The sequence below is a fragment of the Electrona antarctica genome (assembly GCF_951216825.1).
Source record: "Electrona antarctica genome assembly, chromosome: 22".
NCBI classification, from domain to species: domain Eukaryota; kingdom Metazoa; phylum Chordata; class Actinopteri; order Myctophiformes; family Myctophidae; genus Electrona; species Electrona antarctica.
In genome coordinates this window covers 19,361,481-19,374,128 of record NC_136805.1, presented here as the reverse complement: position 1 = coordinate 19,374,128, position 12,648 = coordinate 19,361,481, and the positions used below count along the sequence as shown (strand labels likewise).

The 12,648-nt window shown below is 39.6% G+C and overlaps 1 protein-coding gene across 1 annotated transcript in view; it reads left to right on the top strand.

Annotated features, from left to right (window-relative positions):
- The window catches only part of eme1 (essential meiotic structure-specific endonuclease 1), an 81,429-nt gene extending 74,426 nt beyond the window's left edge, over positions 1 to 7,003 (top strand). The window contains exon 10 of the mRNA XM_079493495.1: positions 5,978 to 7,003. Coding sequence (XP_079349621.1) covers positions 5,978 to 6,112 — 135 coding nt within the window. The 3' untranslated portion in view covers positions 6,113 to 7,003. The remainder of the gene's footprint in view (positions 1 to 5,977) is intronic.
- The last annotated feature ends 5,645 nt before the right edge of the window (positions 7,004 to 12,648 follow it).

The window sequence follows — 12,648 nt, the reverse complement described above, 5'->3', positions numbered from 1 at the left end:
AGTAAAACAGCACACAGGGGATTAGCATTTTTCTGTCCTGTGTAGCTGTGGGCTATTGGCTGTTAATTCAAACAACACAACAAAGGCTATTCCATCTGTTAGCTAATGAAATGAGGTTAAAGTGAAAGGGAGGGAGATATAATGAGAGGGAGTTCTGAGAGAGAGAGAGAGAGAGAGAGAGAGAGAGAGAGAGAGAGAGAGAGAGAGAGAGAGAGAGAGGAAAAAAGATGACTGACTAATTAGAGCTGGGCCATATGACTTAAAATGATTTCAAACTTTTACCTTTTAATGAATTTAGCACTATTGTAATATATAACACACATCAACTCAATTTCATCTAAGATTTTCGATTAAAAAAATAATAATTTTGTAATGACAGATATACTATACGACCGAAAATGCCCTGTGAAAACGGCTAGCCTAGCCTAAGCTGCATTTAAACTACATGAGCAAGATTAAGTTTGTCATGGTTCTAAGTATCGGTTTCATTATATTTTCCGTTAATTGCCCAGCCCTATAGGACTAATACTCAGAAAGAGAGTTAGTTAGAGCCATATAGCCTACTACAGTATATAGATAAGATGATAGTGCAGATGGGAGAGTGAGGTCATTTGCACCACTATAATGTCCCCTGTTCCATATCAGCAGTTCTTGCTGAGGTGTGTTAAAGCCCACCTACACATATCAGAGAGGATTTATAAGACCAGCAGGAGAATAGAATCAGGTTGTTTCAGAGATCGAAAGGCTGATATTGCTGTGTGTGTCTGTGTGTGTTCAACAATATAGACCCGCGTGCAAGATAGAGAGAGTGAGAGTGTGTGTGTGTGTGTGTGTGTGTGGGTGTGGGTGTGCGCGCGTGCACGTGATAGAGAGAGAGAGAGAAGCAATCGAAGAGATAATGACTGTTATCAGGCTCAATGACACAACAGAGCTCAATAAACCATTAGGTGTGTTTGAACTGCAGATCTCCTGTCTACTCTACTCTCTGCAACCACAACCACTGGAATCACTCTCTTCACACAGCTATAAAGGCAGTGGTGGAAAAAGTATTCACGTTAATAGGTAACGTAACGTGATGTAAGGGCGTTAGTTACAACACTGTTCATTAGTGTCTCATTAGTGTTTCATTAGTGTTTCATTAGTGTTTCATTAGTGTTTAGTGTTTCATTAGTGTTTAGTGTTTCATTAGTGTTTCATTAGTGTTTCATTAGTGTTTAGTGTTTCATTCGTTCTTCATTAGTGTTTAGTGTTTCATTAGTGTTTCATTAGTGTTTCATTAGTGTTTCATTAGTGTTTAGTGTTTCATTCGTTCTTCATTAGTGTTTAGTGTTTCATTAGTGTTTCATTAGTGTTTCATTAGTGTTTCATTAGTGTTTAGTGTTTCATTCGTTCTTCATTAGTGTTTAGTGTTTCATTAGTGTTTCATTAGTGTTTCATTAGTGTTTAGTGTTTCATTAGTGTTTCAAACACGAATGAAACACTAATGAAACACCAATGAAACACCTAAGTGGGGTTTCATATTATGTGTATTTAGTGATTAGTGATTTTTAGTGATTTAGTGATTTTAGTGATTTTTAGTGATTTAATGATTGTAGTGATTTTAGTGATTTAGTTAATCTGTGATTAGCGCTCCTCTACTGTTCTATATGTACCATTTTCTGTCCTCTCTTTTTTACGTGGTTGCCTAAGTGGGGTTTCATATTATGTATTTAGTGATTAGTGATTTAGTGATTAGTGATTTTAGTGATTTAGTGATTTTTAGTGGTTTTTAGTGATTTTAGTGATTTTAGTGATTTTAGTGATTAGTGATTTTAGTGATTTAGTTAATCTGTGATTAGCGCTCCTCTACTGTTCTATATGTAAAAATCACTAAATCACTAAATCACTACAATCACTAATCACTAAATCACTAATCACTAAATACACATAATATGAAACCCCACTTAGGCAACCACGTAAAAATAGAGGACAGAAAATGGTACATATAGAACAGTAGAGGAGCGCTAATCACAGATTAACTAAATCACTAAAATCACTAATCACTAAATCACTAAATACACATAATATGAAACCCCACTTAGGCAACCACGTAAAAAAGAGAGGACAGAAAATGGTACATATAGAACAGTAGAGGAGCACTAATCAGATTAACTAAATCACTAAAATCACTAAATCACTCAAATCACTCAAATCACTAAAAATCACTAAAAATAACTAAAAATAAATCACTAAATCACTAATCACTAAATACACATAATATGAAACCCCACTTAGGTGTTTCATTAGTGTTTCATTAGTGTTTTGTGTTTCATTAGTGTTTCAAACACTAATGAAACACTAATGAAACACTAATGAAACACCAATGAAACACCTAAGTGGGGTTTCATATTATGTGTATTTAGTGATTAGTGATTTTTAGTGATTTAGTGATTTTTAGTGATTTAATGATTGTAGTGATTTTAGTGATTTAGTTAATCTGTGATTAGCGCTCCTCTACTGTTCTATATGTACCATTTTCTGTCCTCTCTTTTTTACGTGGTTGCCTAAGTGGGGTTTCATATTATGTGTATTTAGTAGAGCTGGGACTCGATTAAAATTTTTAATCTAATTAATCAGAGGCTTTGTAGTTAATTAATCTCGATTAATCGCATTTTAATCGCATATCATTATTTGACCCGAGAACAGTGAGAAAGCTATTTTTTCAAATGGATTTTGGTATACTAGTGAATCAATGAATAGTGAATACATAAGTTTAAGCAATAAAACATTGTTTTTGTAGTAATAATAGGGGTAATAAATTATAATAATATCTCAAATGTAATAATTTATATAGAGCTTTTCTGAGTACCCAAAAATGCTTTACAAGGGGGACATGATAAATCAAAAACAACTTTATTAGAGGAAAAACACTAAGGAATGAAATAGATGAAATAGCTGGGGAAAGCAATATTGAAGGTTTGGATGGTGGGGGCATGTCTCTGAGAGTTTGGGGAATGCATTCCACAGGGTTGGGGGGGGGCTTGGTGCAGCAAATATGTGACATGACCATAACAAAGCACCTCTGTGTTTCTTCCGTGGACATACAGTAACAGCCATTAACAGATTTTACATTTTATTTGGCCATAACCGTTTAGTTAGAAACCATGTCATCTGGTCGGGTCCTTGAATTGCTACTGGTAGTTGGAATAACGTTAGCTCTGATCCATAGTGTTAGAAGGAGGAAAGTAGGCTTGCACATATTTTTTTGTGCTAAAAACGAGGGGCTGCACAGCCTGCACTTCCGCGGGTGTGAGGGGAAAGGATCAAATTAAGTACCATAGAACTCCTCCTGAGTCCTAACTACGCTAAGGACCAGAGCTACTGTTGTTGACGTTAGCTTCCAGGCTAGGCTCGGTGCAACATGTTTCGCATCGAGCCGATACTGGAGGCTTGACGAGGTGCGGTCTTCGGTGATATGCGAATTCTTTATTGAATAATTGCACACAACTGTGCTGTAATCCACGCTATCATAGGATAGCATTTTAAATCCTATTTCCAATCCACGGGACAAGCAAAGTGATCTCAGCGGCTTCCCCCGGTCTGGTGAACTGTCTGGTGGTGTTATTGTTCCCCCAATGCTGCTGGGGCATACCATTCTAAAGGGGGGTGGTTTCCACTCCCTGTAACAACGGACACTTCACTCGGTGAACTGGGTGGTTCGCCGGTCCATCTGAAAACTGTCCAGTGACAACGTTCCGCGGTGAAAAAAATAGTGCGATTAAAATGCGTTAATTTTTTTAACGCGTTAATTTTTCTGTAGTTAATTAATCTCAATTAACGCGTTAAAGTCCCGGCCCTAGTATTTAGTGATTAGTGATTTAGTGATTAGTGATTTAGTGATTTTTAGTGTTTTTTAGTGATTTTAGTGATTTTAGTGATTTTAGTGATTTTGTTAATCTGCGATTAGCGCTCCTCTACTGTTCTATATGTAAAAATCACTAAATCACTAAAAATCACTAAATCGCTAAATCACTAAAATCACTAATCACTAAATCACTAATCACTAAATACACATAATATGAAACCCCACGTAAAAAGAGAGGACAGAAAATGGTACATATAGAACAGTAGAGGAGCGCTAATCACAGATTAACTAAATCACTAAAATCACTAATCACTAAATCACTAAATACACATAATATGAAACCCCACTTAGGCAACCATGTAAAAAAGAAAGGACAGCAAATGGTACATATAGAACAGTAGAGGAGCACTAATCAGATTAACTAAATCACTAAAATCACTCGAATCACTAAAAATCACTAAATCACTAAAAATAACTAAAAATAAATCACTACAATCACTAATCACTAAATACACATAATATGAAACCCCACTTAGGTGTTTCATTAGTGTTTCATTAGTGTTTAGTGTTTCATTAGTGTTTCATTAGTGTTTCATTAGTGTTTAGTGTTTCATTAGTGTTTCATTAGTGTTTAGTGTTTCATTAGTGTTTCATTAGTGTTTAGTGTTTCATTAGTGTTTCATTAGTGTTTAGTGTTGCATTAGTGTTTCATTAGTGTTTAGTGTTTCATTAGTGTTTAGTGTTTCATTAGTGTTTCATTAGTGTTTCATTAGTGTTTCATTAGTGTTTAGTGTTTCATTAGTGTTTCATTAGTGTTTCATTAGTGTTTCATTAGTGTTTCATTAGTGTTTAGTGTTTCATTAGTGTTTAGTGTTTCATTAGTGTTTCATTAGTGTTTAGTGTTTCATTAGTGTTTAGTGTTTCATTAGTGTTTCATTAGTGTTTAGTGTTTCATTAGTGTGATCTAAAGGTCAGAGGTCAAAAGTCAAAACACGAAAGTTGTTCAGCATGAGGAGACGCATATATGCGTATCGAAGTTTCATTGCTGACGGTCAAACAGTTCATGAGCTATGCCTGTTCAAAGTTTGCATTTTCAGTTGAGTGCTATAGCACCACCTTTTGGCCAATGTTCATGGGCTTTGCGTCCTCACCATTTGGCATAGCCCTCTACCATATTGCCACGTACATTACTGCACGGTTCAGCCAGAACTGCTATTTTTGGCGGGAGAAGAAGTAAAAAACAAACAAACAATAAGGGACTTAATGAATCCTAGACAAAAACCACTAGGCTTGATTTTGAAATTTGTCCAATACATAGTTTTCCTCAATGTTTTTGCCTAACATTGCTGCAAAACGTGGCAGAAATTCTGTGTGGAAATCCAATCTGTCAGTTCGACTGTACGATGTCACATTGCATGGATTAGGAAAACGTAGCTGCAAATGTCACAATCGTTCTGCAGGCTGTAGTAAAGAACATTTCCTGCTAACCACAATAGGCTTTTGGTTTTGTCCATATGTACAGTATTATGTATTGTAATTGTAAACCTTGCATCACCAGGCTTTCCACAATACCTGTTGAAATCGTGTTTTCTATTTTCCGTTTAGTGCTCAGATCAGTCTAGACTAGAGTCTAGACCACCTATTGTACGTATGTATCTGGTAATTTACGCACGCACGCACACACACACACACACACACACACACACACTCACACACACACTAGAACAGATCTGAAACGTCAAATTGCAGGTTCTACACATGCCATGCAGAACATCCTAACTCAAATGTCTAAACAACCGATGTCAAGTAGAGTATATTACTTGACAAATATATTGATATTTTCAAGTTTTTAGACAGTACAGGTAGTACAGTCAAAGGATATGCTAAAAAGATGAAACTGTACTCACTGAATCAGTAATAGCCTACATACTCAGTAGCATTATGATATATTTAGAGAGAAAGGAGGGGCGGGGAGAGCAGAGGATTCTACTATCAAGGTGTTAAAGAAGTTAAACTATGCTCACTTGTATTTTAAGGTCAGCCATTCTTTTAGGTTAGTGTTGAGTTTGTTTACGGAGTCTGGAACCTTACATTTATGATTTGTTTTGTGCTATGTTCTAATGTGTGACTCAGATGGGGAACGAGGAGCAGCAGGAGAAGCTACTAAGGGAATGGCTGGACTGCTGCGTGACGGACGGAGGCATGCTGGCCGCCATGCAGAAGAGATCGCGCCGCCGCAACCACCCCCTGGTCACCCAGACGGTGTAGAAGTGGCAGGCCCCTGCACCTCCCTCTCCTAATGTAAGTCGCTCTGGATTAAGAGCGTCTGCTAAATGCCTAAATTGTAAATTGTAAATTGATGCCGAGGAAGAGGAGGACGATGAAGACGAGTGAGCGAGCAAGGAGGGCGGGCGGTGAGGGGAAGAGAGTCAGTAGCTCCGGAAACTGTGCCCAATGTGCCCATGGAGGGTAATGTATGCTCTGTCGTGCGTTGCATCACTTGCCGAAAATAGCAGTCTACAAGCTCACAACGAGCTCACTAAATGCCACGAGTGAGCTTGTAGTATGTGAAACTAGCACACAACAAAGTACAAGAGAGACCAAGGCCAGGCCTGATGCTCGGGGCGCTCCTCTCACCTCCTCTCTTCCAAGAGACTCTGCCGACTGACTAAGACTAAAGGTGAACAAACTTGTTCAGACTAGTCAAAATACTCAAAACTACAGTAGTTAAAACTGTCAAAAGACTGCAGCAGACTGGTGAGGCTATCAGTGTCGGCTGATGAGGAAATCCGGTGCAATAACTTTCCATACCAGGAGGTGGCAATAGTTTGCTGTGCGGTGCATAGACTAATGGTAGGCACCTCTTCCGGCTCTGTGGTGTCTGTATCCTTTTTATTTTATTTTATATATCCTATGATTTTGTAACCCATTTTTTCACCCAGTGTAAATTATCTAATGTAATCCTGGGCGCTACACTTCCTCTGCCAACCCCGTCTCCCGTTGGAGACGGGAGGAGGAAGTAAATTCTCCAATGAACTGCAGTGGCCAATGAGGCATCTATATTTTTGAGGGGTGCTAGCCCCTCCTATGTTTAGGTTTAATGTTTGTTTTTAGTTCAATGTTTGTTTTAAAAACGCCATTGACAATAAAGATAATTTAATGTTTGTTTTGTCTCAATGTTTGTTTTACATCATCATGTTGTAAGATGATAAGAGCGTCCCTCACTTCACACGGGTGTGATTTTCTTAATATATATGGTGCCATTGGTGCGGTGCACAGCTGGAAACAACCGCACCATCTTGACCAAACAAAAGAACAACAACACTTTTTTCTTCCTTTTGACGTTTTCAGGCCTGAAACAACAGAGCTTCTTAATATGGCACAGTTTCTTCAGTTAAACTATAAATCTGGTGTCAGTGAGGTCAGATGTAGATTTGCTGGCCGGCTCCATATATGCAGATGTAGGTGCTGAAGATGATCCAGTCTTCTCCATGTATGGCTATCCTCAGGGTTTGATGAGGTCAGTGTCGTGATCTTCATATATGGAGATCCAGGTGATGATAGTCAGCTCCGCGTATGGAGATCCATGTGTTGTATTCATTTTCAAGTCGTGTCGCGACAACCACAGTGGTTATCATGAGAATGTCACAATGGTCATATATTGACCATTGCATTCTCAATGGCAATATCACAAACGTTGGAATGCTACTACTCCTACATACTTACACCTAAAAACCCCATTCAAACCTATTTAGGTTCATCTTACAGTGGACAATATGTTTGCCTGTAAATTAATCTTTGAAATGTTTCATAGTTTTAGAAATATAGTGCTTACAAATTTGAGAAATTTATAATGGGGCTCAATGGCAGCTAAAAAATCACGTTCACCTAGAAACTCCATTCACACTTTTTGTAATTCAACTTACTGTGGAGACACATGCTGGAACTTTTTACTTTGAAATGTTTTGAGTTATTTTAATCCAATGGTTTATTTTCGTCTTTTTTTCAAATCCTCAAAAATGATGAAAAACGGCATGCTATAGTATGCCGTCCGAAGCCATGGGCTATAGCCCATTGTCTCGGAGTGATTTTCGTCTTTTTTTCAAATCCTCAAAAATGATGAAAAACGGCATGCTATAGTATGCCGTCCGAAGCCATAGCCCATTGTCTCGGAGTGATTTTCGTCTTTTTTTCAAATCCTCAAAAATGGCTTGCTATAGTATGCCGTCTGAGGCCATGGGCTGAACTTGAACCCACAACCTGTGGCTCACATAGACAGCAGCTTATCACAGAGTGCCACCATGCTCTCTGAGAATCTCCTCAGCTTTCCATCTCTTTCCAGTTCTCTTCCGGATGTTATTCTCCAAAACATGCTGCAGAGTGAAAGTAGGAGGAACTCAGCTGGATTTGAACTCACAACCTATGGCTCACATGGACGTCATCTTAACAAGGGTGCCACTGAGCTCTCAGCAATTTTTAGGTTGTAAGATGTTCTTCTTGGTGTCCGTTTTCAAATGGGGCCTTGGGATCATGCACAGAGCATTTGAATGGTGCTGTGCATCAAAGGTGTCTTTAGTGCTTTTAAGTGTTATCGTGGATGTTAAGATAATACAGAGGAGAAACCATGACAGGACACAGACAGCCTCCCCATTGGTGGATGTGATCCTGGCAGCCAGCCCAGGTGTTTTCTGGTCCTGTTGATTGAGCTGAAAAGACCTATAAACCTTTATAGGTCTTTTCAGCTCAATCAACAGGACCAGAACACACACTCATTACTTTTCTTCCAGTTTATTATACTCGTCGTCACGCTACTAGTCCTACATACTTACACCTAGAAACCCCATTCAAACCTACTTAGGTTCATCTTACGGTGGACATGTTTGCCTGAAAAGGAATCTTTGAAATGTTTCATAGTTTTAGCAATAAAGACAACCTTGAACCTTGAAATGCACATGCCATTAAATGCAAGGTAATTTCCAGCCTTGCTAGTGGCAAACGCTTTTTCGTCATGCTTTTTCGTCACACTTTTGCATAATTTATAGCCCATGGCCTCGGACGGCATACTATAGCATGCCGTTTTTCATCATTTTTGAGGATTTGAAAAAAAGACGAAAATCACTCCGAGACCATGGACTATAGCCCATGGTCTCGGAGTGATTTTCGTCTTTTTTTCAAATCCTCGTTTTTCATCATTAATAGCCCATGGCCTCGGATGGCATACTATAGCATGCCGTTTTTCATCATTTTTTAGGATTTGAAAAAAAGACGAAAATCACTCCGAGACCATGGGCTATAGTCCATTGTCTCGGAGTGATTTTCGTCTTTTTTTCAAATCCTCAAAAATGATGAAAAATGGCATGCTATAGTATGCCGTCTGAGGCCATGGGCTATAGCCCATGGTCTCGGAGTGATTTTCGTCTTTTTTTCAAATCCTCAAAAATGATGAAAAATGGCATGCTATAGTATGCCGTCTGAGGCCATGGGCTGAACTTGAACCCACAACCTGTGGCTCACATAGACAGCAGCTTATCACAGAGTGCCACCATGCTCTCTGAGAATCTCCTCAGCTTTCCATCTCTTTCCAGTTCTCTTCCGGATGTTATTCTCCAAAACATGCTGCAGAGTGAAAGTAGGAGGAACTCAGCTGGATTTGAACTCACAACCTCTGGCTCACATGGACGTCATCTTAACAAGGGTGCCACTGAGCTCTCAGGGACTTTTAGGTTGTAAGATGTTCTTCTTGGTGTCCGTTTTCAAATGGGGCCTTGGGATCATGCACAGAGCATTTGAATGGTGCTGTGCATCAAAGGTGTCTTTAGTGCTTTTAAGTGTTATCGTGGATGTTAATCAGATAATACAGAGGAGAAACCATGACAGGACACAGACAGCCTCCCCATTGGTGGATGTGATCCTGGCAGCCAGCCCAGGTATTTTCTGGTCCTGTTGATTGAGCTGAAAAGACCTATAAACCTTTATAGGTCTTTTCAGCTCAATCAACAGGACAAGAACACACACTCATTACTTTTCTTCCAGTTTATTATATTCGTCGTCACGCTACTAGTCCTACATACTTACACCTAGAAACCCCATTCAAACCTACTTAGGTTCATCTTACGGTGGACATGTTTGCCTGAAAAGGAATCTTTGAAATGTTTCATAGTTTTAGCAATAAAGACAACCTTGAACCTTGAAATGAACATGCCATTAAATGCAAGGTAATTTCCAGCCTTGCTAGTGGCAAATGCTTTTTCGTCATGCTTTTTCGTCACACTTTTGCATAATTTATAGCCCATGGCCTCGGACGGCATACTATAGCATGCCGTTTTTCATCATTTTTGAGGATTTGAAAAAAAGACGAAAATCACTCCGAGACCATGGACTATAGCCCATGGTCTCGGAGTGATTTTCGTCTTTTTTTCAAATCCTCGTTTTTCATCATTTATAGCCCATGGCCTCGGACGGCATACTATAGCATGCCGTTTTTCATCATTTTTGAGGATTTGAAAAAAAGACGAAAATCACTCCGAGACCATGGGCTATAGTCCATTGTCTCGGAGTGATTTTCTTTTTTTTTCAAATCCTCGTTTTTCATCATTTATAGCCCATGGCCTCGGACGGCATACTATAGCATGCCGTTTTTCTACATTTTTGAGGATTTGAAAAAAAGACGAAAATCACTCCGAGACCATGGGCTATAGTCCATTGTCTCGGAGTGATTTTCGTCTTTTTTTCAAATCCTCAAAAATGATGAAAAACGGCATGCTATAGTATGCCGTCCGAGACCATGGGCTATAGCCCATGGTCTCGGAGTGATTTTCGTCTTTTTTTCAAATCCTCAAAAATGATGAAAAATGGCATGCTATAGTATGCCGTCTGAGGCCATGGGCTGAACTTGAACCCACAACCTGTGGCTCACATAGACAGCAGCTTATCACAGAGTGCCACCATGCTCTCTGAGAATCTCCTCAGCTTTCCATCTCTTTCCAGTTCTCTTCCGGATGTTATTCTCCAAAACATGCTGCAGAGTGAAAGTAGGAGGAACTCAGCTGGATTTGAACTCACAACTTCTGGCTCACATGGACGTCATCTTAACAAGGGTGCCACTGAGCTCTCAGGGACTTTTAGGTTGTAAGATGTTCTTCTTGGTGTCCGTTTTCAAATGGGGCCTTGGGATCATGCACAGAGCATTTGAATGGTGCTGTGCATCAAAGGTGTCTTTAGTGCTTTTAAGTGTTATCGTGGATGTTAATCAGATAATACAGAGGAGAAACCATGACAGGACACAGACAGCCTCCCCATTGGTGGATGTGATCCTGGCAGCCAGCCCAGGTGTTTTCTGGTCCTGTTGATTGAGCTGAAAAGACCTATAAACCTTTATAGGTCTTTTCAGCTCAATCAACAGGACCAGAACACACACTCATTACTTTTCTTCCAGTTTATTATACTCGTCGTCACGCTACTAGTCCTACATACTTACACCTAGAAACCCCATTCAAACCTACTTAGGTTCATCTTACGGTGGACATGTTTGCCTGAAAAGGAATCTTTGAAATGTTTCATAGTTTTAGCAATAAAGACAACCTTGAACCTTGAAATGCACATGCCATTAAATGCAAGGTAATTTCCAGCCTTGCTAGTGGCAAACGCTTTTTCGTCATGCTTTTTCGTCACACTTTTGCATAATTTATAGCCCATGGCCTCGGACGGCATACTATAGCATGCCGTTTTTCATCATTTTTGAGGATTTGAAAAAAAGACGAAAATCACTCCGAGACCATGGACTATAGCCCATGGTCTCGGAGTGATTTTCGTCTTTTTTTCAAATCCTCGTTTTTCATCATTAATAGCCCATGGCCTCGGATGGCATACTATAGCATGCCGTTTTTCATCATTTTTGAGGATTTGAAAAAAAGACGAAAATCACTCCGAGACCATGGGCTATAGCCCATGGTCTCGGAGTGATTTTCGTCTTTTTTTCAAATCCTCAAAAAAAAAGACGAAAATCACTCCGAGACCATGGGCTATAGCCCATGGTCTCGGAGTGATTTTCGTCTTTTTTTCAAATCCTCAAAAATGATGAAAAACGGCATGCTATAGTATGCCGTCTGAGGCCATGGGCTGAACTTGAACCCACAACCTGTGGCTCACATAGACAGCAGCTTATCACAGAGTGCCACCATGCTCTCTGAGAATCTCCTCAGCTTTCCATCTCTTTCCAGTTCTCTTCCGGATGTTATTCTCCAAAACATGCTGCAGAGTGAAAGTAGGAGGAACTCAGCTGGATTTGAACTCACAACCTCTGGCTCACATGGACGTCATCTTAACAAGGGTGCCACTGAGCTCTCAGGGACTTTTAGGTTGTAAGATGTTCTTCTTGGTGTCCGTTTTCAAATGGGGCCTTGGGATCATGCACAGAGCATTTGAATGGTGCTGTGCATCAAAGGTGTCTTTAGTGCTTTTAAGTGTTATCGTGGATGTTAATCAGATAATACAGAGGAGAAACCATGACAGGACACAGACAGCCTCCCCATTGGTGGATGTGATCCTGGCAGCCAGCCCAGGTGTTTTCTGGTCCTGTTGATTGAGCTGAAAAGACCTATAAACCTTTATAGGTCTTTTCAGCTCAATCAACAGGACCAGAACACACACTCATTACTTTTCTTCCAGTTTATTATACTCGTCGTCACGCTACTAGTCCTACATACTTACACCTAGAAACCCCATTCAAACCTACTTAGGTTCATCTTACGGTGGACATGTTTGCCTGAAAAGGAATCTTTGAAATGTTTCATAGTTTTAGCAAT